The sequence below is a fragment of the Capra hircus genome, chromosome 3 (genome assembly GCF_001704415.2).
Source record: "Capra hircus breed San Clemente chromosome 3, ASM170441v1, whole genome shotgun sequence".
In the NCBI taxonomy this organism is placed as follows: domain Eukaryota; kingdom Metazoa; phylum Chordata; class Mammalia; order Artiodactyla; family Bovidae; genus Capra; species Capra hircus.
The window spans coordinates 42,124,235-42,149,225 of NC_030810.1; the positions used below are offsets into that span (position 1 = coordinate 42,124,235).

The 24,991-nt window shown below is 39.8% G+C and overlaps 2 protein-coding genes across 9 annotated transcripts in view; both read left to right on the forward strand.

Annotated features, from left to right (window-relative positions):
* Positions 1-24,991, forward strand: part of SGIP1 (SH3 domain GRB2 like endophilin interacting protein 1) — a 232,570-nt gene that overhangs the window by 14,331 nt on the left and 193,248 nt on the right. The window lies entirely within an intron of this gene.
* Positions 18,345-18,840, forward strand: LOC102179258 (40S ribosomal protein S13). The gene is given in 2 exon segments (XM_005678297.3): positions 18,345-18,469; positions 18,471-18,840. Coding segments are annotated over 2 exon segments (441 nt in total). The 5' UTR covers positions 18,345-18,359; the 3' UTR covers positions 18,802-18,840.

The following is a 24,991-nucleotide window of genomic DNA, read 5'->3' on the forward strand; positions in this document are numbered from 1 at the left end:
CTGCATTTCTGGATACCAGAAGAGAAACATCTTTCTTAATTTGGTGAGTTATTTATTTGAACAAGGAATGCTATAGTATATCATTCTATTAATCAGTAAAAATATTCCTAAATGGTGAATTTGTAGTTGGGACAATTTAAAATATATTTTAAAGTGTGTCCAACTAAAAGCTATGTTGCCTTAGTTACAAAGCCTAATATATAATTTCAGCAATGTGCTAATGTGCTCAATCTAAGTGCCAGATCAAATTATTTAATGTGGATTTCTTTTCTAGAGTTTTCTGGTATCTTCTGTCTTCATGGCAACTCACTTCAAGTTAGCACATTGAAGAAGAGAGCCTGTTGCTTTCTTGACAAACTGACTAAGATACAGAGTGGTGGCATTGCGATGCTGCGTGCTCGCATCCAGGTACAGTTCCAGGTATGGGGTACAGGTGAACAAGATGCAGAGAGTCCTTGCTCTCGTGGAGCTTGCATCCTGCTATGAGAAGACTAACAAAGCAAATGAGTAAACAAGATAATTTCAGATGGTGGTAAAACCAATTAAAAAAAAAACAACAATCCTATGAAAGAGAATGGGGAATGGTGGTAAATGCTTCTTTAGGGGGCCCCAGAATGCATTTGAGCTGAGACCATGTCACACTGTAACACGTGAAGATCCTTCAAGAGTGAGGCTTGCAAGGGTCAAAGACCTAGGACTTGGTAAGCCTGAGGAACAAAAGGAAAGCCAGGCTGGCTGGAGATCAGGGAAGGAGCAGGAAGGAGGCAAGAAAGAAGGAAGACAAGGTTCAGGTCAGGGATGTGTTTATGAGCAACAGAGGTGGATTTGAAATTTATTCTGAGGCAGTGGAAATCCACTGGAAGAGTTTTAGGAGAAGTCATGCTTCCATTTATGTCTTTAAACAATTACTGTGGATGTTGGATGAATTTGAGTGGCTACAGATGGCACTCTGGTTTGGTAGGGGGAGAAGGGCTGTTTTTTGGTTTAGGGTTTTTTTTCTTCTTTCTTTGCTTTTTTTTGGAGAGGAGATTGTCTTGCATCTGTGTATGAGTAATAAATACTCTGATATAATTTAAATTTTATGTTCATTTTGGGAAAGCTAAGAGAGGTTGGAAGGAATTGGGGTTCCCTTCCCCCAAGAGCTTGGTGCTATCTGCGCTGAGATCTGAGAGCTCAAAATGAAAATTAATTTGGCTATATTCATGCAACTCTTTTTCTAACACAAATGGCTCTGGCATTCGATTCTTTTTTTTCAGAAGCATGTTGACAGGTGAAAAATGGAAGATATTAAAGATCCAAGTATACCAACATGTGTGTGTGGGTGGTTTATGTACTTGTTTTTCAATGGCTTTGAAGCACTTCAGTTCTTTGATAGTCATTTTGATACTGAATCAGTTAGTTTATTAGGCTGACTTTCATCATTGAGGCTTTCTCTCCAGGCCAGATCAGAAAGACAGAAGTATTAAGAGATCTTGCTGTTGACAGAGTTTGACCTCTCAGTGTTCATTCTTTCCTACAAATGTTTCCATAAAAACCTCTTCTGCCCTCTCTGAGTTTCATTACCTGACATTCGTTAACTAGACACCGCGCGCGCCTCCAGCTCTCTCTGCCTACCTGCAGGTGCCAAAACTGGCAGTGTTCTCTGGATTGTTTCCTTTCTGATGGTGGCACATGTTCCTATTCCAGTCTTCTTGATTCTTAGGACTCTGGTATGCTTTTCTGAGTATTCATAGCAGACAATTGCACAGGCTTGGCAGTCACATCAGACCTGGATTCAAATCCTGCTTCTGCAACTTATGTGTGCCTTTGGGCAAGCTTGAGCTTCAGGGGGTTTTGGATGTTTTTCTTTTTTCAGGTTTTACTCTACCAAAAATCCATAAGATTGTCAACAAGTATTTATTGAAGTTCAAAATATTGTGCTTGGTACTAGGTGTCTATGGTGAGCAAACATCAGACCTTCTGGAGTATACAGTATGGTAACAAAGACATAAAATTAATACAGATGATGAAATGATTCCAAGTGAGCAAAGTGCTATGAAGGAAGCATTGAATGGAGTTCTGACAAAGCCATTTATTCATATATTTTTATTGAAATATAGTTGATTTACAATGTTATGTTAGTTTCTGTTATATAGCAAAGTGATTCAGATATATATATATATATAAGTGCTTATATATATATATACTTTTACATTATGGTTTATTTCAGGATATTAAATATCTTAGTCAAAGTTTGTCAAGTAAAGCAACGAGCTCTATTCTTTAATGCGCTAACTTGAAGTGGGTTGCCATTAACACAGAAGATACCAGAAAACTTTAGAAAAGAAATCCACATTAAATAATTTGTGCCATATAGTATGACCTTGCTATTTACCTACTTTATATATAGTAGTTTGTATCTGCTAATCTCAAACTCCTTATCTATCCTTCCCTGATCCCCTTTCCAGTTTGGTAACCATAAGTAAGTTTGTTTTCCACATTACAGAACTTTTTGGATATGGGTCCTAACCTGGTAAGGTGTGGTGAATCAAAGTTGGGGGTGAGTCAAAGTCATTGCAAGCATTAAATGACACTGTTCATGAAAAATATTTCCTATGACCTTTGCATTCAATTGATCGTAGTTGTTATTGTTATATTATCATTGTTATTGTCATTGTTAACATCAGATGCACTCCATGACTACATGTATATATCCTTGATTCAGTGAGCTTTCCCAGAGCTTGCTACAAGGTGCTTCAAAAATGTCTATCGACTATGTTCTCAGGGATTTGCCTGGGACTGTTCTGCGTCTGTGCTCCCTGACCCCTGCCAGTTTACCTAATTTCTGACCTTTCTGAGTAGTTTCTCAGACTAGCCACTTTGAGTTCCAGCCGTGCTTTGACACTCCCAGATTCCTTAGAAGGCTCCTGATCTCCTGATCTTATTGCTTTATCTACTGAATGAATGCCAACCAAATCCCAACATGACAACTGCCTTGTTGCTAGGCAGTTCCAGAAGGGAAGATGAACATTTTAGATTTTCCAAAAGAAAAGGAGAATGCCTCCCTCTCTGTTTAAGCCCTTTTGAAGAGCCCATTGCTACACCCACTCGACACCATAAGCACCTATTCTGGCAAAATTAAAAGCCTGAGGGAATATTTCTTTCCGTTGATATCCAGTAAGTCTTTCTTATTCATCATTGTCTTAGAACTTACACCATAAATCGAATCCTCAGAGTTTTTCATTTCTTCATTTTAAAGGCTGTGAAACTGATTTTAACTTTTTAAATTGTCAGTGTCTATATTATACACACATCTATGCATGGTAAATTGCTGATTTTCCCAGCTGATGAGTGAGAGGAACAGTTTTATATAGCCATTAGCTCCGAATCACCTCTTCTTCTGAAGTTGTTCATAACTGACTTTCTTTCTCCCTTCCTTTCTTCCTATTCCCTAATTAGAGCTTATAGAAAGATAGCTGCCCTAGAACAATCCTAGATCTCCAGATGTATACTAAGAAAGATTGAGAATGACATTATTCCTGAAATATTTCACAATTGCTCTTAACAAGTAAGCACTGCTATAACTACTGCCTTCCCCAGGAGGAGGCAATGTTTAGGTAGAGTTCAGATTTATCAATGTGTTTAAAAATAGCTACCGTTTCTTGAGCCCCTGCTATATTCCACCAACTGTTCTTAAATTCTTTATAAGCATTTTTCTCATTTAATCTTCACAATAATTCTCTGAGTTTGATACTATGATAATTATTCCCATTATAAGAAAAGAAAATCAAGTGTAAGTTTGTTATTGTTTAGTTGCTAAATCATGTCTGACTCATTTGCGACCCCATGGACTATAGCCCGCCAGGCTCCTCTGTCCATCCAATTTCCCAAGCAAGAATACTAGAGTGAGTTGCCATTTCCTTCTCCAGGGGACCTTCCCAACCCAGGAGTCAAGCCTACGTCTTCTGCATTGGCAGGTGGATTCTTTACCATTGAGCCACCAGGGAAGCCCATTAAGAGAGTTTATGACTTGCCTAAATATTTAGGACTTGAACACTGATCTGACTCTCAAACTTAGTAATACTGTCTTTCTAATTTTTAACCTTTGAGAAATTATATCCAACATATTGCCACATCAAGAAAAACAGTGATATCATCACCACAACTGATGGGTAACTGTTACAGTTATAGCATGCTTACCTATTTCTTCTCACCAGGTAGATGGTAAATTTGAGATTACTGTCCAATTTCTCTACATGCTATAAAACATCCATAATACCACACATAAAATTTTCTGGGTAATAAAAAATGAGTAGATGATAGTAGAGGTTAAAAAAAACTATGTCCAGGAGGTCTTTGTTCTGATTCTTTTTAATCAAATTGGTTTCCAGTTTCTCACATTTTACATTATAGTTTTCTATGGCACTGAATGATAAAGCAAACTAATAAACTGCACTGGACATTTCAGAGAAATTTGCAATACATTTTCAGTACTTAAAGCACTTAACCTATGCTAGAATGAGAAATCTATTTCCCCCTTTGCTTAACAATCTGTTGGGCACATCATAGAATTTTTATTTTATAGCATTTTTAGAGGCAATTCAATCACCAGTTCCCTTTTGTTTGATATAAGATATAAAGTCATTCTGACTGTGGTTTGGAAAATGTTATAGTTCCCAATTCCATATTAATAACTTTACTGTAGTTAAGACTTAACACTGCTTTTGATTTTAATATTCCTAACAGATTTCTCAGTCCTCAATAACTATAATAAAATGCATATTTTAGAAATGTGTAAAAATTTGCAGATCTTCTCCAAGTTTATTTATAAACCCAAAATAGGGCATTTATGCTATTTATTCTGCAGTAAATACAAATACAGCCCTAGGTATTGCTTTTTAACCTATGTGCTGTGTTTCTTGTCCTCTTTACAAGTTCTTTAGTCAGAGCAAGAAAAACAACAGTATAGTAGAATTCACTATATAAGGCAAATGCCCCTGAAGCATGCAATGGTCTGAAAGGTATAGGTTCTCTGGGGGTAAAATTGGCCACAATCAATGGAGACTGGTAATAATGATATTCATTATTATTGCTATGTATAATTCATCAGTGTACAGGGCTCTGAGTGAGTGGCTGAAAAAATGGTAGATCACCTGTTTCTCACTATAACTCTATGAGGGTTATTTTCTTTTTAATTGATGTATAGTTGGTTTATAATATTGTGTTAGTTTCGATTCAGTTCAGTTCCATTGGTCAGTCATGTCTGACTCTTTGTGAACCCATGGACTGCAGCGTGCTAGGCTTCTCTGTCCATCACCAACTCCCAGAGCTTGCTCAAACTCATGTCTGTTGAGTCAGTGATGCCATCCAACCATCTCATCCTCTGTTGTCCCCTTCTCCTCCTGCCTTCAATCCTTCCTAGCATCAGGGTCTTTTCCAATGAATCAGTTCTTCGCATCAGGTGGCCAAAGTATTGGAGCTTCAACATCAGTCCTTCCAATGAATATTCAAGACTGATTTCCTTTAGGGTTGACTGGTTTGATCTCCTTGCAGTCCAAGGGACTCTCAAGAGTCTTTTCCAACATCACAGTTCAAAAGCATCAATTCTTCGGCACTCAGATTTCTTTATGGTCCAACTCTCACATCCATACATGACTACTGGAAAAACCATAGCTTTGACTAGACAGACCTTTGTTGGCAAAGTAGTGTCTCTGTTTTTTAATATGATGTCTAGGTTTGTCATAGCTTTTCTTCCAAGGAACAAGCGTCTTTTAATTTCATGACTGCAGTCACCATCTGCGGTGATTTTTGAGCCCCCAAAAATAAAGTCTCTCACTGTTTCCATTGTTTCCCCTACTATTTGCGATAAAGTGATGGGACCAGATGCCATGCTCCTAGTATTTTGAATGTTGAGTTTTAAGCCAACTTTTTCACGCTCCTCTTTCACTTTCATCAACAGGTTCTTTAGTTCTTCTTCACTTTCTGCCATAAGGGTGGTGTCATCTGCATATCTGAGGTTGTTGATATTTCTCCCGGCAATCTTGATTCCACCTTGTACTTCATCCAGCCCGGCACTTTGCATGACGTACTCTGCATATAAGTTAAATAAACAGGGTGACAATATACAGCCTTGACATACTCCTTTCCTTTCAAGTGTACAGCAAAGTGATTCAGTTATGTGTGTATATGTATTTTCCAGATTATTCAGTTATAGGTTATTGAATATAGGTCCCTGTGCTATACAGTAAATACCTGTTGCTTATCTATTTTATACATAGTAGTATGGATCTGTTAATCCCATAATCCTAATTTACCCCTCTTTCCCCACTTCTCTTTGGTAACCATAAACTTGTTTTTATTGTGATTCTGTTTCTGTTTTGTAAATAAATTAATTTGTATTATTTTTGCCGCTTTATTTATTTTTAAATTGAAGGTAATTGCTTTACAGAATTTTGTTGTTTCCTGTGAAATATCAATAAGAATCATCCAAAGGTACTTCTTCCTGAATTTCCCTCCTATCTCCCTCCCCATCGCACCCTTCTAGATTATTACAGAACCCCTGTTTTAATTCCTTGAGTGATACAGCAAATTCCCATTGGCTATCTATTTTACATTTAGTATTGTAAGTTTCCTTGTTACCTCTTGTGATACATCTTACTCTCTCCCTCCTCCCCTTCCCCCTCCTCCAGTCCATAGTTCTGTTCTCTCTGTTTCTCCATTGCTGTCCTGCAAATAAATTCATCAGTACCATCTTTCTAAATTCCATATATGTGCATCTGTATTTATATTTATATTCTGACTCACTTCACTCTATATAATAGGCTCTAGGTTCATCCATCTCATTAGAACTGACTCAAATGTGTTCCTTTTTATGGCTAAGTAATATTCCACCATATATATGTACCACAGCTTCTTTATCCATTCATCTGTTGATCAACATCTAGGTTGCTTGCATGTTTTAGCTGCTGTAAACAGTGTAGTGCTGCAGTGAACATTGGGGTACATGTGTCCTTTTCAATTTTGGTTTCCCCAGGGTATATGCCTAGGAGTGGAATTGCTGGGTCACATGGTGGTTTTATTCCTAGTTTTTTAAGGAATCTCTGTACTGTCTTCCGTAGTGGCTGTATCAATTTACATTCCCACCAGCAATGAAAGAGGGTTGCCTTTTCATCACACCCTCTCCAGCATTTATTGTTTGTAGACTTTTTGATGATGGCTCTTTTGACTGGTATGAGGTAGTATCTCATAGTTTTGATTTGCACTTCTCTAATAATGAGCAATGTTGAGCATCTTTTCATGTATTTGTTAGCCATCTATATGTCTTCTTTGAAGAAATGTCTGTTTGGTCTTTTCCCCACTTTTTGATTGAGTTGTTTGTTTTCCTGGTATTGAGTTGTATGAGCTGCTTGTATATTTTGGAAATTAATTCCTTGTCAGTTGTTTCCTATGCTATTATTTTCTCCAATTCTGAGGGTTGTCTTTTCACTTTGTGTGTAGTTTCCTTTGCTTTGCAAAAGCTTTTAAGTTTAATTAAAAGCTTTTTTATTTTTTGCTTTTATTTCCATTACTCTAGGAGGTGGGTCACAGAAGATCTTGCTTTGATTTATGTCGAGTGTTTTGCCTATGTTTTCCTCTAACAGGTTTATAGCTTCTGGTGTTACATTTAGGTCTTTAATCTGTTTTGAGCTTATCTTTGTATATGGCATTAGAAAGTGTTCTAATTTCATTAGTTTGCATGTAGCTGTTCAGTTTTCCCAGCACAGCTTATTGAAGAGGCTGTCTTTGCCCCATTGTATATTTTTGCCTCCTTTGTCAAAAACAACATACCCATAGGCGTGTGGGTTTATCTCTGGGCTCTTTAATTTGTTCTATTGGTCTATATTTCTGTTTTTGTGCCAGTACCATACTGTCTTGATGACTGTAGCTTTGTAGTAGTCTGAAGCCAGGAAGGTTGATTCCTCCCGCTCCATTTCTCTTTCTCAAGTTTGCTTTGGCTATTTGAGGTCTTTTATGTTTCCATATGAATTGTGAAATTTTTTGTTCTAGTTCTATGAAAAAAATGCCATTGGTAATTTGATAGGGATCAGATTGAATCTGTAGATTGCATTCTGTACTACCAAAATTGATACCAATATTGATTCTTCCTCCCCAGGAACATGGAATATTTCTCCATCCTTTTATGTCATCTTTGATTTCTTGCATCAGTGTCTTATAACTTTCCATATATAGTTTTTTGTCTCCTTAGGTAGGTTTTTTCCCTAGATATTTTATTCTTTTTATTGCAGTGTTGAATGGGACTGATTCCTTAATTTCTCTTTCTGTTTTTTCATTGTTAGTATATAGGAATGCAAGTGATTTCTGTGTATTAGCCTTGTACTCTGAGACGTTGCTGAATTCACTGATTAGCTCTGGTAATTTTCTGATAGTTTCTTTTGGGTTTTCTATGTATAGTATCATGTCATCTGCAAACAGTAACAGTATCATGTCATCTACAAGTAGTCATTTGTATTGATTTTTTTTAGATATCACCTATAAGTGATATCATAAAATAGTTTGTCTTTCTCTGTCTGACTTCACTTAGTATAACCTTTTGGTCCATCCATGTTGTTGCAAAATGCAATATTTCATTTTTATTTATGGCTGAATAATAATGCATTATATATATATATATGACATAGGCATTTATTTATATATGCATATATAAATATATATTTTATAAAATTTATACATATGCATTATATAATTATATATCCACTATATATTATAGATATATATTTATAATATATTCATTATATATAATGTGCATATTATATAATGTGTATATTATACACACACACACACACCCCACATCTCCTTAAGCCAATGACCTATTGATGGGCACATGGGTTGTTTCATGTCTTGGCCATTTTAGATGGTGCTGCTATGAACATTGGGGTATATGTATCTTTTAGAATTAGAGTTTTCATCTTTTTCAGATATATGCCCAGGAGTGAGATTGCTGGATCATATGGCAGCTTTATTTTTCAGTTTTTTAAGGAACCTCCATACTCTTTTACATAGTGGCTGCACCAGTTTCCACTCAGTGAGGGTTATTCTTAATCACGCTTGATAAACAAGGGAAATGAGGTCAAAAGTCACATGCATTACTAGGAAATGGCAGAGCAGAATGGGACTGCTGAGCCCAGATCCTATCATCTCTGTGTTTAGTGAGTGCCATTGTGGGCTCGTCGGAGGAAGTTGGGTCGGGGAAGCTTTCCTCCATTGTCAAGAGCAGTCAAAGACCTCACCTGGGCCCTTTTATCACCACTCATCACCCTACCTGAGATCTTGAGTGTGCCTGTTTTGCTGGCTCCGTGTTTTAATGAGTCTTCATTGAGTCCGTCAAGTTTAGCAACATGATTTCCAGAGCTGTGCTCTGCCTGGCTGCTCCACTCGGCCCATCTTTGCCACTCTGGGTGCTGTTTCACACTATTCCCCTGCCCCCTCTCCCCTCCTCCTTTCTTCCTGTGCTCTCTCACCTGGCTGGCTTCTTGTTGCTGCTTCCCATGTGCCTGTTCCCTGGTCTCTGCCCTTCCTACTCCCCTCCTGCAGTCAAGTTTGATAAGACAGCAGCCTTTCAGGGTTGGCTGCTGGGCTTCAAATCCTGCCCCCTTTACTTACAAGTTCTGAAATCTCAGCTAATTAATTCTCTATGCCTCTGTTTTCTGTTTTGTCAAACTTTAAAATCAACATTGCAACACTGATACCTATCTCATGGAGTTATTATGAGGAATAAATGAGCTAATATTTAGAGAAAGTGCTTAGTTTGGTGCCTGGCACATAGCAATCATTTGCCTAATAAAATTTTGTATACACTTTTACAATGGTGAGTAATTTATATCAGGAAATCTCATCCTTTGGTTGAGAGATAAATGACTTTAGCTATTGTAAGGAAAACCCTTCCCCCAGAGAGGAAACACATTACCCCTTTAAGGTGCTTCCCATTCCTTCAAGTTCTCCTCGGCCATAAAGAGCCTTGGCTGACTGCCACAGGGACTAATACAGCAGCCAAGTTTTGTTTTTCTCTTAACTCTTGCAATTCCTGTCTTACCATATGCCTCCCATATTTCCAGTGCAGGGATGTGGTGGCGGCGAGGGGGTGGTGGTGATGTTGGCAATAGCTCCATGGTCTGGGTCTTGTGGTGTTAGGAGGTTGGGAAGAAAACTGAGGGAACAATGGCTTTCTGTTCACTTGCCCACAACAGTCATGCGTTGGAAGCACATATGATAACTTCGTGTGCAGGTCAGGAGGGGTAAGTGTCAAAATTCAAAAGATGCTCAGAATCAGCTCTGCCTGGCACTTTTCATTAAGCATTTTGTTTCAAGCTTCCTCTTACAGATGGTATTATTTTTTCCATTTTAAAAATTAGATCATCAAGTGAGGCCAAGAGAAGTTAAGTAATTTGGCTCAGATCTACATGATGCGATTCCAATATCTGTATTCTTAACTACCTCACTGTCTTTCTCCCTTCACTTTGCTGCACACCCTCCTTGACACACTACCCTCCCTGTCCTCAGTTTCCTCATCCATAAATGATTGGAAGTTTCCTCCAGCTCTGACATTCTGGCAGTCTAGGTCGGCATCTGGGTTTTGACATTCTGTTGCTGGTGGTCCCCCTCTTGAGCATCCATCTGGATGCGTATGGACTGGCTTTGTTTGCTCATTGCTGCTTGGTTTATGCTGCACCTGTCTGTGATTTGGTCTCTTAATCAGATGACAGAGTCCTTTACTGTGTTTCCCATACCAACAAAACACCCTTTGTTCCATTACCATCGAGTAAATCCTTTAAGGAATACAAGAGGGCTTCAGGAATTCTCTTCTGGTAGTTCCTGAATATGTGTTGCCTTGGTGCATAAGTTCATACAATTTCAGAAGAAAAAATGCTCTGCAGAGTCTAATCAAGGTTGAAGTAATGTATAGTAGAGTGAAAGCCCAACAGCTGTTGAGCTCTATTTAGTTAAACATCCTCTGCTTTGTTTTTCACAATCTTGTGAGTTAGGTAATTGCTCCAAGGCTCAGGCAGAATGAGGCCCCAAAGCTTGTGCAGAGAATTTGAATTGGAGTCTGCTTATATGTGACCTTTCTTTTGGTGTAGTAGTAGAAAGAAGCACTGGATTGGAAATTTCATTCCATCTCTGCTACTAATTTTTCATGTGCTGCTTTGATTAAGAAACTCTTCATTGATAAAATCAATCTATAAAACTGACTATCTTGAAACTAAGTAACCTTAAGAGATTCTGTACTTTGAGCCATGTTAATGCTTTAGTCATCTCAACTGGTTAGATTTCAGACATGGAATTGCCTTTAATTCTTCTCTCTCCCTTATCTCAAAGGTTCAATTACCAAGTACCATCAATTCTTTCCTTAAAATGCCTCTCTGTAGTCTTCCTTCCTATTTTTGTCACCCAGTACTGTAAATTAGACCTTATTTCACCCCAGGAATCCTGAAATAGATTGTAAGCTGTCCATATTCTCAGGCTCTATCCGGTTTTCCTTCCAGTCCTTCTTGTGTGTCATATACATACTTGCTTACTCCTTGCCCTTGTTTGAAACCTCAATTGTTCCTTTTCTTATCACTATGGTATCAAGTTCTCTGGGCTTCTATAAGCAGAAACCGCTCCAAATAAGCTTTCTGTTCTTCCATGTCCACCATCTTTATCTTATCTCAAAACCTTTGTCAAGACTATTTTTTGTAACTTCCTTCTTTGAATTCTTCCAAGTCCTTCAAGGTCCAGCCCAAGTATAGAAAGCAAGCCCTGTACCTCTTGTTCATCAGGAAGAATGTATCCTGAGCACAAGCCTAAGGCCAGGCACATAAGGAGAACTTGGTAAATGTTAATTGAATTAGTATCAATATATGACTCCCTTCCACAAAGGATCCTCGACTACTGTATCTTACATTCTCGTCAGGATTCTTTAAACCCCAATGGTACTAATTTACAGCTTTGTGATCTTAGTGTCAGAGAGTTGCTTTGTTTCCAAATACTTAAGGAAAAATGAAATCAAAGAAGGGTTTTAGATTGGCAAAATTTGTCCCTAGTCACCTTTCTTCCAGATGGGAAAAGACAGAATCTCTTCCTGTGTGTTAGGCCCTATTCTGAGGGCTCTATCAATGCTTTGCTCACTGAATCATTACATTAACATTGTGAATCAGGTGCTGTATTGTGGTTGTTCAGTCGCTAAGTTAATGCTTTATTACTCTCAATTTATTGATGGTGAAAATTGAAGTCCTCAGAGAGATGAAGTTGATTTGCCTAAGATAAGAAAGCTAGAACATGGCTCAACCTGGATTCAAACCCAGGGTTGACAGAGTGTGCAGTTGTCAGCATTTTACTGTGCTAATCCTCACGCCATTGCAAAACATAGGAAAATATTGACTGTATCATCAGACTAACTCCGAGAATAAAACATACAATCTCCTAAGGCAGATTCTACAATCAATGAAGCACAACATGATCTTATTAGGTATGGAAGGCCCTTTAAATTCAGCTCTTGTTTATTCATCATCCCCAGTGAGATGCTCTCCTAGCTATTTATAAATAGATGTATCCTTGAGTTTGGGCATGAAATGATAGCAACCTTGCGCTAGCTCGAGCTCCTCTTTTTCCTTTTAAGGATTTTCTCTGGCCCTCTGAAAATGTGCCATGGCTAATGGCAGGATGTGCCTTCTTTAAGGAAGCTCTACTTCCTAGAGTTTCTCTGGCATGCTGTTCTAGGAAGCTCTGCATCGCAGGCTTCTGATCCTCTGAATAAAAATGAAGAGGGCATTTGTATTTCCCACTGATTGAGTTGGCTCAACCTGGTGTAGGTTCACATTCACAAAAGCACAGACAGGCTTGTTTCCAGGCTTGCAATGGAGATGCAGGAAGGCAGGCTGTGTGCCCAGCCTCCTTGTAAAGCATGGTATTGGATATGTGTCACTGGTACCCTTTAAAATCAAGGCTCCAAAGCTTTCCCTCCCCCACCCACAAGTCGCAGGATAGTTTATCCAAGATGCCCTACTTCTGATGCCAACTGGACCCTATCCAAATGAGTATGCAGATCAGAAAGTGTTTTCTAAAGGCTGAATGCGTTCATCATGGATAAAATGATCTGAAACAAGATGTCTCAAGCTTTCCCCCTGTTGGATTTTCAAGCTTAATATTTATGCTCTACTTGAAAGTTTTTCCCTCGGAGAAGCTTAATTATGTGAATTTCAGTTACTTAAAGAATGTCAACCTGGTTAAATCATGTTTTTGGAGTCCATGCTTGACAAACAATGGTAGTAGTATTTTGATATTTACAAGTTTAGCGTTCAGGTTTCCAGTATTCATACCATGCATTTTAGACTCACAGTAAGGAGTGATTTGTAGGTCCTATGGTGTGACTATGAAACACCCAAGTAGGAATTCAGAAGTTTAGGTGAGGGTCAATTATAGTATACAGTAAGTTCCCTACATATGAACAAGTTTCATTCCAAGAGTGCATTCATAAGTCCAATTTTCATAAGTCTAGCAAATTTAGCCTAGGTACCCAACTAACACAACTGGCTACATAGGATTGTACTGTAATAGATCTATAATACTTTTCGCACAAATAATACATAAAAAAGAAATGCAAAAAATAAATAAAACATTTTAATCTCACAGTATAGTACCTTGAAAAGTACAGTAGTACAATACTGGCATACTGGGGCATGTTCAGATCTTTGAAAGTTCACAACTTGAAGGTTCGCATGTAGGGGACTTACTGTATACCTAGCTGTGAATCCAACATCCACATCTCAACATGTTCTGTTAGTCTCTGGAGTAGTAATTATAATTTGGGGATTCTTGTCCAAATGTTAACGGTAAACTCTACATCTGAATCAATGAAATAACTTCAGGCTTTTGTACAAATGGTTGTCGCATAAGGCTTTTAGAGCTTTCCCATTTCACACTCATGGCCAACATTGCTCATTCATCAACTGCCCTGGCCAGACGCAGCCTGCATCAGAATCCTCCACAAAAGGTTAACTGGCTTAGGTGCTTGAAGATGAGAAAATTGCTCAGTATTGGGATTTGGAAGGTCTAAAACAAAAGCAAAGCAGAAAAGGAAAGATATAAGCATCTGAATGCAGAGTTCCAAAGAATAGCAAGGACAGATAAGAAAGCCTTCTTTAGCGATCAATGCAAAGAAATAGAGGAAAACAACAGAATGGGAAAGACTAGAGATCTCCTCAAGAAAATTAGAGATACCAAGGAAACATTTCATGCAAAGATGGGCTCGATAAGGGACAGAAGTGGTATGGACCCAACAGAAGCAGAAGATATTAAGAAGAGGTGGCAAGAATAAACAGAAGAACTGTACAAAAAAGATCTTCACGACCAAGAAAATCACGATGGTGTGATCACTCACCTAGAGCCAGACATCCTGGAATGAGAAGTCAAGTGAGCCTTAGAAAGCATCACTATGAACAAAGCTAGTGGAGGTGATGGAATTCCAGCTGAGCTATTTCAAATCCTAAAATATGATGCTGTGAAAGTGCTGCACTCAATATTCCAGCAAATTTGGAAAACTCAGCAGTGGCCACAGGACTGGAAAAGGTCAGTTTTCATTCTAATTCCAAAGGAAGGCAATGCCAAAGAATCTCAAACTACCGCACAATTGCACTCACCTCACACACTAGTAAGGTAGTGCTCAAAATTCTCCAAGCCAGGCTTCAGCAATATGTGAACCGTGAACTCCCTGATGTTCAAGCTGCTTTTAGAAAAGGCAGAGGAACCAGAGATCAAATTGCCAACATCTGCTGGATCATCGAAAAAGCAAGAGAGTTCCAGAAAGACATCTATTTCTGCTTTATTGACTATGCCAAACCTTTGACTGTGTGGATCACAATAAACTGGAAAATTCTGAAAGAGATGGGAATACCAGACCACCTGACCTGCCTCTGGAGAAATCTGTATGCAGGTCAGGAAGCAACAGTGAGAACTGGACATGGAACAACAGACTGGTTCCAAATAGGAAAAGGAGTACATCAAGGCTGTATATTGTCACCCTGCTTATTTAACTTCTATGCAGAGTACATCACGAGACATGCTGGACGGGAAGAAGCACAAGCTGGAATCAAGATTGCTGGGAGAAATATCAATAACCTCCAATATGCAGATGACACCACCCTTATGGCAGAAAGTGTAGAGGAACTCAAAAGCCTCTTGATGAAATGAAAGAGGAGAGTGAAAAAGTTGGCTTAAAGCTCAACATTCAGAAAACGAAGATCATGGCATCTGGTCCCATCACTTCATGGGAAATAGATGGGGAAACAGTGGAAACAGGGTCAGACTTTTTTTGGGGGGGGCTCCAAAATCACTGCAGATGGTGACTGCAGCCATGAAATTAAAAGACACTTACTCCTTGGAAGAAAAATTATGACCAACCTAGACAGCATATTCAAAAGCAGAGACATTACTTTGCCAACAAAGGTCTGTCTAGTCAAGGCTATGGTTTTTCCAGTGGTCATGTGTGGATGTGAGAGTTGGACTGTGAAGAAAGCTGAGCACCAAAGAATTGATGCTTTTGAACTGTGGTGTTGGAGGAGACTCTTGGGAGTCCCTTGGACTGCCAGGAGATCCAACCAGTCCATTCTGAAGGAGATCAGCCCTGGGATTTCTTTGGAAGGAATGATGCTAAAGCTGAAACTCCAGTACTTTGGCTACCTCATGAGAAGAGTTGACTCATTGGAAAAGACTTTGATGCTGGGGGGGATTGGGGGCAGGAGGAGAAGGGGACATCAGAGGATGAGATGGCTGGATGGCATCACTGACTCGATGGACATGAGTTTGGGTGAACTCCAGGAGTTGGTGATGGACAGGGAGGCCTGGTGTGCTGCAATTCATGGGGTCGCAGAGTCGGACATGACTGAGCGACTGAACTGAGCTGAAAACAAACTGCCTCTTTTTTTCTCTTTTTAACTTAAGCCTGACATTAAATGGAGTTTTCTCCATTCTCTTCTTGCCAAGCAGTCTCCAAAAACATCAGGAAAATGGATCAATTTATTTGGTCTGCCCACCTCTGGCAATGAGATTGGGATAAATGTTTCGAGAGGATATAGTGAAGAAAGGAATAGTGTGGGCCGTACTTCATTAAGGTGAAAAATAAGTAGGTATACTCTGGACAAAATTTCTACATAGGCGAAATGATGTGCCTTGTTCCTCAAAAAGAAAGTCAACTTGTAGACCACTAAATCAGCCTAATTCTTGGCTTCCTTTGAGAAGTTTGCCACACAGAAAAGCAACTTTTTTTAGAAGGGTAACTTCACTAATTTTGTTACTAATTTATAGAACACACTTAGATTTTATGGGTTGGTGATTCAGTTTCCAGTATGTAACATTTTTGGACTCTTCCATTATAACCGTCTGTGGCCTCAGATTACAGGTCTATTTTCATGTTAGTTTGCCCACTGGAGTGTGAGCACCATGAAGATGGAGAATGTCATTTTAAAATTTGTATCCAAGAAACTAGCAATGTGCCTTGTTTTTGGTGAGTTTGAATGAAGAAATAAATAGGTGATATTTGGAAGGAATGCTTTTATCACCATAAGCCAATCTTAGACCTCTTCCAGTGACAGTTTCTCTTTTTTGCAAAAGCTTTTCTGAAAGTAAATCCAGACAACTGGATTCATATTCTCTTCTGCCCATTTTTTCCTGAGTGTAGGCCTGGCTTTGTGTCTGTGTAACCTATCCTGTTGCATAAGGCTTAGAAGGGCTCTGCACTTGGCTCAGTGCCTTGTTCTTACTTGCTTAGAATTCTTAATTTTCATGTTGCACCAGGCCCCACAGATTACGTACCAGGTCATGTGCAATGACCAGATTGCTGGTCATTACAGTGTACCAGGTCATTACAGTTACTTGTGGGCTAGATTAGCAGCTGTAGAATAACCAGTCTTTCCAATTTGGCTTTTCTTGCCCCTAGCTGCCCCTGAATGCACAAGTAATGGCTGAGTTTGTGAAGTGTGGTGCTCTTTGTTGAATGAGAGCCTTCTCTAGCAGCCATCATACCAGGGAAAGGCATTCCTTGCTACCTGGCTGCAGAGGAATGGCACTAGAATCCTGCCATGCAGGCATTATAATTGGATTTCAAAGAGTGAAAAAAGAGAAAAATCATTAGAGAAAGGGACTTGGAGAGGGGTAACAAAGTATAGAATTTCTAGGCCCTTCCCTCCCTCTAAAGACAAGGAAAAGGGGAAGAAGACTGAGTCTTAAAAGTTTCTCAAGAGATCCCCTGAGGAACCATATTGCTGGGCCCTTTTCTTCCCCTTTTATTCCAGGATTCAAAGATTCTAGGATAATGCTTCAAATTTACCATGTGCTGGAAACACCAACCAATCTTGTTCAAATGTGTGATGTGATGCAGCAGGTCAGGTAGTGGGGGAGCAGTGAGGTTTGACATTCTGCATTTTTTTTTTATATTTCATTTCACTATTTTTTAATTGGATTATAATTGTTTTACAATGTTATGTTTGTTTCTGCTCGACAATGAAGTGAATCAGCTATATGTACATTTATTCCCTCCCTCTTGGACCTCCCTCCCACATCCCGTTCCTCTAGGTCATCACAGAACACCAAGCTGAGCTCCTCGTACTATACGGCAGGTTCTCATCTCAACATCACTAATTATTAGAGAAATTCCAATCAAAAGTACAATGAGGTATCACCTCACACCAGTCAAAATGGCCATCCCCCCAAAATCTACAAGCAATAAATGCTGGAGAGGGTGTGGAGAAAAGGGAACCCTCTTGCCCTGTTGGTGGGAATGTAAATTGATACAGCCACTATAGAGAGCAGTACGGAGGTTCTTTAAAAAACTGAAAATAGAACTACCATATGACCTAGCAATCACACTCCTGGGCATATTCCTGGAGGAAATCATAATTCAAAATGACACATGTGTCCCAGTGTTCATTGCAGTACTGTTTACAATAGCATGGGCGTGGAAACAACCTAAACGTCCAACACAGATGAACGGACAGTCTGCATTTCTAATAAGCTCATAGGTTAGGCTGATGCTGCTAGTCCAGGGACCACACTTTGGGCGGCAAGCTGACAGGTTTGTCATGTTTTAGGTTTTGGGCAGATATTGAATTTCTGTTTCATCCTGGCTTGCAGTGGAGCTAGCACCCTTCCCTGAAAACAGTGGTTTACCCTGAAACAAGCCTGCACAAGTGTAGGCATGCATGGTGGGACTTAGAATCCTTAGGGATTCAAATATGGGAGAAGTTTAACTCAAACACCTTCAATCATGAGGTTCATTATTTTACACAACTATTGGAGCAGAGAGAGTAAAAAAACAGGCTCTGGCCTTTTGCTACTACACCACCGCCATCATGGGTCACATGCACACTCCCGGGAAGGGCGGGTCCCAGTTGCCTCTGCCCTACCGCCGCAGCGTCCCCACCTGGCTGAAGCTCACCTCTGACGACATGAAGGAGCAGATCGAAGGGCCTGACTCCTTCACAGATCGGTGTGATCCTGAGAGACTCTCATGGTGTTGCACAAGTACATTTTGTGACAGGCAACAAAATCTTGAGAATTCTTAAGTCCAAAGGACTTGCTCCTGATCTCCCTGAAGATTTCTATCATTTAATTAAGAAAGCTGTTGCTGTTCGAAAGCATCTTGAGAGGAACGGAAAGGATAAAGATGCTAAATTCCATCTGATTCTGATTGAGAGCCGTATTCACCGGTTGTCTCCATACTACAAGACCAAACGACTCCTACCCCCCAATTGGAAATACGAGTCATCCACAGCCTCTGCCCTGGTTGCATAAATTTGTGTATTATACTAAAGCAATAAAATCATTGTATAACAGAAAAAAAAAAAAAAGAAACAGGCTCTAAGAGCAGTAGAGTCCATGACTCCATACCGTCATCAGGATCTAGGCTTTCTTTCCTCCATATTGCTATCCTCAGAACTGGAAAATGGCTATGACTGTCACAGGCATTAGGTTTTGATAAAACAATGTCCAAAAGCAGAGGGAGCCATCTCTAGGGTGTCTCTGTTTAGAACTCAGATACATTTCCCAGAAGCCCCAAGCAAATGTCTCGTGTTTCATTTCTTGGGTCTGTTCCCTAACACAATGGTTTAGCCAGGGGAGTGAGACAACTGTGATCAGCTTAGCTTAATAAGGGTAATCGGGGTCCACTTGCTGGAACAGAGAGGCGGGCGTTAGAGTCCCCTGAATCACATGGATATGTGGAGGAGGGGATATCTGAAATAAGTCCAGGTAGTGTCAGGAAGAGAAAGTGTGCTATGACCAGGGAGGGAGGGGCTAGGTACTGGGCTGGCAGCCAACCAAGTGTCTACTCACACACACTTCCCAACAAAAGGCATTCTTGAAATGAAGGGCAGTAGCCCATCTCATCACAGGTGTGCAGCTTGGAAGTCCGGAGGGCCAAATGCTCTCTTTTCCTTCACTGCATTAGCCATTGCTGAAGATGACCTTGAAAATGTTTGGTTTGATTTTAGGAAAATCATTTGAACTCAGTCTTTGATTGGGCAGCTGATTGTCGATGCTTAATTACAGCGTAGGATAGGAATAAATGTGTGACTACAAAATAAGTACCAGATTGATTATGTGGTTGGCTTTATTTGATTGAAACATTATATGTTTTTCAGACTCATAAGTCTCATGAATAAGGTCATCTTTGTAGCTCATACGCCTACACAGATAGAGGAAACTCTGGCGTCTAACACTTTGCTGATCCAGTTGTTGAAACGTTAATGATTTTTGCTAGTATTCTGTGGTATATTTCTGTTTAGACAGTAGATACATTTTATAGTAAACAATGGGAAAACAACCAGACTTCCTGACAACATTCCTGGAAGAACTAGTGAACTGACATTTTGGTATTCCAGTGAGCTGCCAAAAGCTACTTTTAAAGTGTTTCAGAAGTATTTTGAGAGAATTTATTCCTTGATACCAAGTCCTATAGTTAGATTATGCATTCAGTGAACCTACAGCCTTCATTTATTTAACAATGCTACTAAAAAAATTAACAGGCAGGACAACATGGAGGGTAAAAACACAGACTCTGAAGTCTAATTGCCTGAGTTTAAATCTTAGTTAAGCCACTAGCTAGCTGTGTGACCTTAGGCATGTTGCTTAACCTCTTTATGCTTCAGTTTCCTCATCTGTGAATTGAGGATAAGAAGAGTATCTATAGTTCTTGTCTGTTGTGAATATTAAATGGGCATATATAGCATAGAGCTTGGCCTTGAGTAAACAGTTTGTAACTATTAACACATTTGCATGTTTATATATGCCTCCCTATGGGGCAGGCCATTTATCTCTAATCCTCAAAACAATCCTGAAACATTTTGTAGTACTGCAAATACCAGTTCAGTTCAGTTCAGTCGCTCAGTCGTATCCGACTCTCTGAGACCCCATGAATTGCAGCACGCCAGGCCTCCCTGTCTATCACCATCTCCTGGAATTCACTCAAACTCATGTCCATCGAGTTGGTGATGCCATCCACCCATCTCATCCTCTGTCGTCCCCTTTTCCTCCTGCCCCCAATCCCTCCCAGCATCAGAGTCTTTTCCAATGAGTCAGCTCTTTGCATGAGGTGGCCAAAGTACTGGAGTTTCATTTAGCATCATTCCTTCCAATGAACACCCAGGACTGATCTCCTTTAGAATGGACTGGTTGGACCTCCTTGCAGTCCAAGGCACTCTCAAAGAATCTTCTCCAACACCACAGTTCAAAAGCATCTATTCTTCGGTGCTCAGCTTTCTTTACAGTCCAACTCTCACATCCATACATGACCACTGGAAAAACCATAGCCTTGACCAGATGGACCTTTGTTGGCAAAGTAATGTCTCTGCTTTTCAATATGCTGTCTAGGTTGGTCAAACTTTCCTTCCAAGGAGTATGTGTCTTTTAATTTCATGGCTGCAGTCACCATCTGCAGTGATTTGGAGCCCCAAAAAATAAAGTCTGACACTGTTTCCCCATCTATTTCCCATGAAGTGATGGGACCAGGTGCCATGATCTTCGTTTTCCGAATGTTGAGCTTTAAGCCAACTTTTTCACTCTCCTCTTTCATTTCATCAAGAGGCTTTTGAGTTCCTTTTCACTTTCTGCCATAAGGGTGGTGTCATCTGCATATATGAGGTTATTGATATTTCTCCCGGCAATCTTGATTCCAGCTTGTGCTTCTTCCAGTCCAGCGTTTCTCATGATGTCCTCTGCATAGAACTTAAATAAGCAGGGTGACAATATACAGCCTTGACATACTCTTATTCTTATTGGGAACCAGTCTGTTGTTCCATATCCAGTTCTCACTGTTGCTTCCTGACCTGCATACAGGTTTCTCCAGAGGCAGGTCAGGTGGTCTGGTATTCCCATCTCTTTCAGAATTTTCCACTGTTTATTGTGATCCACACAGTCAAAGGCTTTGGGATAGTCAATAAAGAAGAAATAAATGTTTTTCTGGAACTCTCTTGCTTTTTCCATGATCCAGCGGATGTCGGCAATTTGATCTCTGGTTCCTCTGCCTTTTCTAAAACCAGCTTGAACATCTGGAAGTTCATGGTTCATGTATTGCTGAAGCCTGGCCTGGAGAATTTTGAGCATTACTTTACTAGCGTGTGATATGAGTGCAATTGTGTGGTAGTTTGAGCATTCTTTGGCATTGCCTTTCTTTGGGATTGGAATGGTATGGACCTAACAGAAGCAGAAGATATCAAGAAGAGGTGGCAAGAATAAACAGAAGAACTGTACAAAAAAGATCTTCACGACCAAGAAAATCATGATGGTGTGATCACTCACCTAGAGCCAGACATCCTGGATTGTGAAGTCACGTGGGCCTTAGAAATCATCACTACGAACAAAGCTAGTGGAGGTGATGGAATTCCAGCTGAGCTATTTCAAATCCTAAAAGATGATGCTGTGAAAGTGCTGCACTAATATGCCAGCAAATTTGGAAAACTCAGCAGTGGCCACAGGACTGGAAAAGGTCAGTTTTCATTTCAGTCCCAAAGAAAGGCAATGCCAAAGAATGCTCAAACTACCCATAATTGCAAATACCAGTAGCTAACATTAATTTAGCACCTACTGTGATTATGCACCAGGCACTGTTTGGCGTACCAAGCAGGTATCATCTCACTGAAGCCTCACAATAACTCACAGGAACAATTTCCCCCATATTCTAGGTGAGGAAACAGATGTGAAACTGCTCAGAGGAATCAATTAGAAAAAAAAACATTTTGTGCTTTTTAGATGTGAAAAGCTGGCCCCAGGGAATGGCCAAGGAGCATCATTAGAAAAGAGAGAGAGCTGAATTGCTCTATAAAAGGAAGTTGGAAAAAATCCAAATATCCAGGAATTGCCCAGGGAAGGACTTTGAAAGGACTGTAGTGAGCTATGATCTGCACATCAAGAATTTGATTTTACACTAGACCATCTGAACAAGATGTGCCTAAGAGGATTATGCCCCACCCAGTAAACCGTGAAGGTACTGAGGAGCCGGTCAGTAAGAGTATCATCATCTGCAAGGTTGGGGCTTAAGAGGTTTCTACTTCAATACTGAGAAGTGTCCCAGAAGCCAGGCGACTTGGGGCTGTCCATTTGGCTGGGTTATTTGGAGGCACATACTATGTTGTAGCAAGAAGAGACTTTAGTTAAACGTACCTAGTCCAGAATCTTCCTTTGACAGATTTGGAAACTAAATCAGAGAAAAAAAGTGACTTGCCCAATTCAAAACAAAGAGAAACAGAGGAAAGACCAGGAGGACCAGATCTCCTGAGTGGGAGCCTGCGGGCAGTCCTTTCTGCTGCTGCATGTTTCGTAAGAGAGGGCTCTGTGCTTTTAGGATGCTTTGGGAAAGTCCTAATGGCTTAGAACTCTCCAGCAGGCCGATTGGCTTAACATCTGGGAAATTCTGAATCACATCAGATGGAATGTTTTGTTTACTTCCTCCCCACAGTACTAAAAGGGAGAAAGCGTTCTTTTTTTTCCTCCTTCAGCTAATTTGCTGGAAGCAGTAAATAATTTCCCAGTTCATCTGGTCTCCTTTGCAACCAGTGTCTTCCTGTGGCCATCTACTTGCCAGTTTCTGAGAAGGATTATCATCTGGAATATTTTACTTCTTTTCAGAACTTAGCAAAGAAAAGCAAAAAGTTCTCTTCCTAACTCTTCTCTTGGTAAACCTGCCATGCCTACTACTAGTGGCAAATTTTAACACCGAAGTCCCACCTAGGGCAGTCAGTTCAGCCAGGAATGAATGTACGTTCAGATTGTTCAGCCATGCTGTTAAACCAGGACTGTTAACAATCATCTAGTTCAATGTGTCAGAGGCCCTTTTTAACTCAAACTAAAGTCAACATGCAGTAAATTTAAAAAAACAAAACAATAAAACTAGAGTTTCCCCAGTTGAAGTTAAGGGTTGAGAACATTTTAATCTCCTCCTTGCACTGGAGTAGCAGTCACTGAGATAGGTCCCTAAAAAAGCAATTCAATAGCTATTACTAAACTTGTCCAACTTATTCACTTTACCCACAGTGACACTATGTTTCAGAGTGACCTCCCCAAAGTCCAGTGGTTAATGAATAGCATGCCTGGAATTGAACTCAGTCTATTGACTCTCCTGTAACTCATGTAAGTGATAAATGCCCTTTTGACTTCTTTCTCACCTGGAACCTGGAAATAATATCTCCTGGGAAGCAGAGAGTGATGGGATAGGGCTGGATAGGCACTATGCCTCTGTGTCCTATGCACAGGGAAAATTCAGTGTGAGGAAGCTATGGTTGAACCTGACTGATCTAAACTTAATGCATACAAACATGCAAAGAAAGCACGCAGAAATTTATTTAGTGTAATTCTCAAGAGAGACTTGAGATTTCTATGTCATCTACCATTTTCTCTTTACAAGGGTGCAAATATGGTCCCAGGATAGTTTGAAATGATGCATATAGAAAAGCATACTGCAGCAGTTTATGTTTTTGAAAAAATGTGATGGCAGGAGATATTTACCAGGCATGCAAGGGATCAAATGCTAAAACTCACACGGTGGGCTAGCTAGCTGCAGGACCTTAGGCCCCCACTCCATCACACTGTCTCAGTCACCTCCCTCACAAGAGAAGAACAAGAGAGAAGTGAGATACTATACATTGAGCCCTTGGCACAGTGCCTGGTATAGTAAGATGCACTACTATTAATTATTATTATTACTATTTAACTAGCTTAGTAATAGCACTTCTTAGAATAGTCCCTTGGGGTTTATAGTTATCAAAGTCCTCATTTTCCAAATGAAGGAACTGAAGTCTGGTGAGTTTAAATGCCTTGCCCGAAGTCACATAGTTAGGAAAGGGACAGAAAATAAGATATAAAACCAGGACCACCTGACTCCCAGTGTCCATTTGCTTTCTGCTACAGACTCCTGGTAAATTTTTATTCAGGTGTAATGTCATAGGGAGCGATGTTTTGGCCAGTGCATAGTTATCTGACATATAATTTGGATACCCTCTTTTTCTTTTTGTGCTGGAAAACTTGAAACCAAATTTATTGCCCAAGTCAATCTGTCTAACTCTGAGAGAATGTCCCCTTCTATTTACATGGACTCTTGCTTTCTATTTTATTGGTTTTCAGTTTTAAACATACAGTGTTTCTCTTAGGTGTGTTTTTATGGGAACGGCCGAGGTTATCAGAAAAAGGTGAAATGCAAATTTAAATATTTGAGAGCTGTATTAGGCTGCAGGATATATAAAAAAGACAAACCTAAGTGTCCAGTATCTAGAAACTTCCAGTTAAAATTGAGGAAAATAACACACACACATATATATAAAGTGATAAGGCAGTAAGTAAACTCTAAATGAGACAGTTACGGACAGAAAATACAAAAGAAATCTGAAGAAGGCGAGATATTTCTAAATTGATGGGGGTGGGGGTTAACAAATCAGAAGGACTTTCTGAAATTCAGGCTCAGAGTTCTAGAACAAAGTGTCAGAGTAGAATCCCA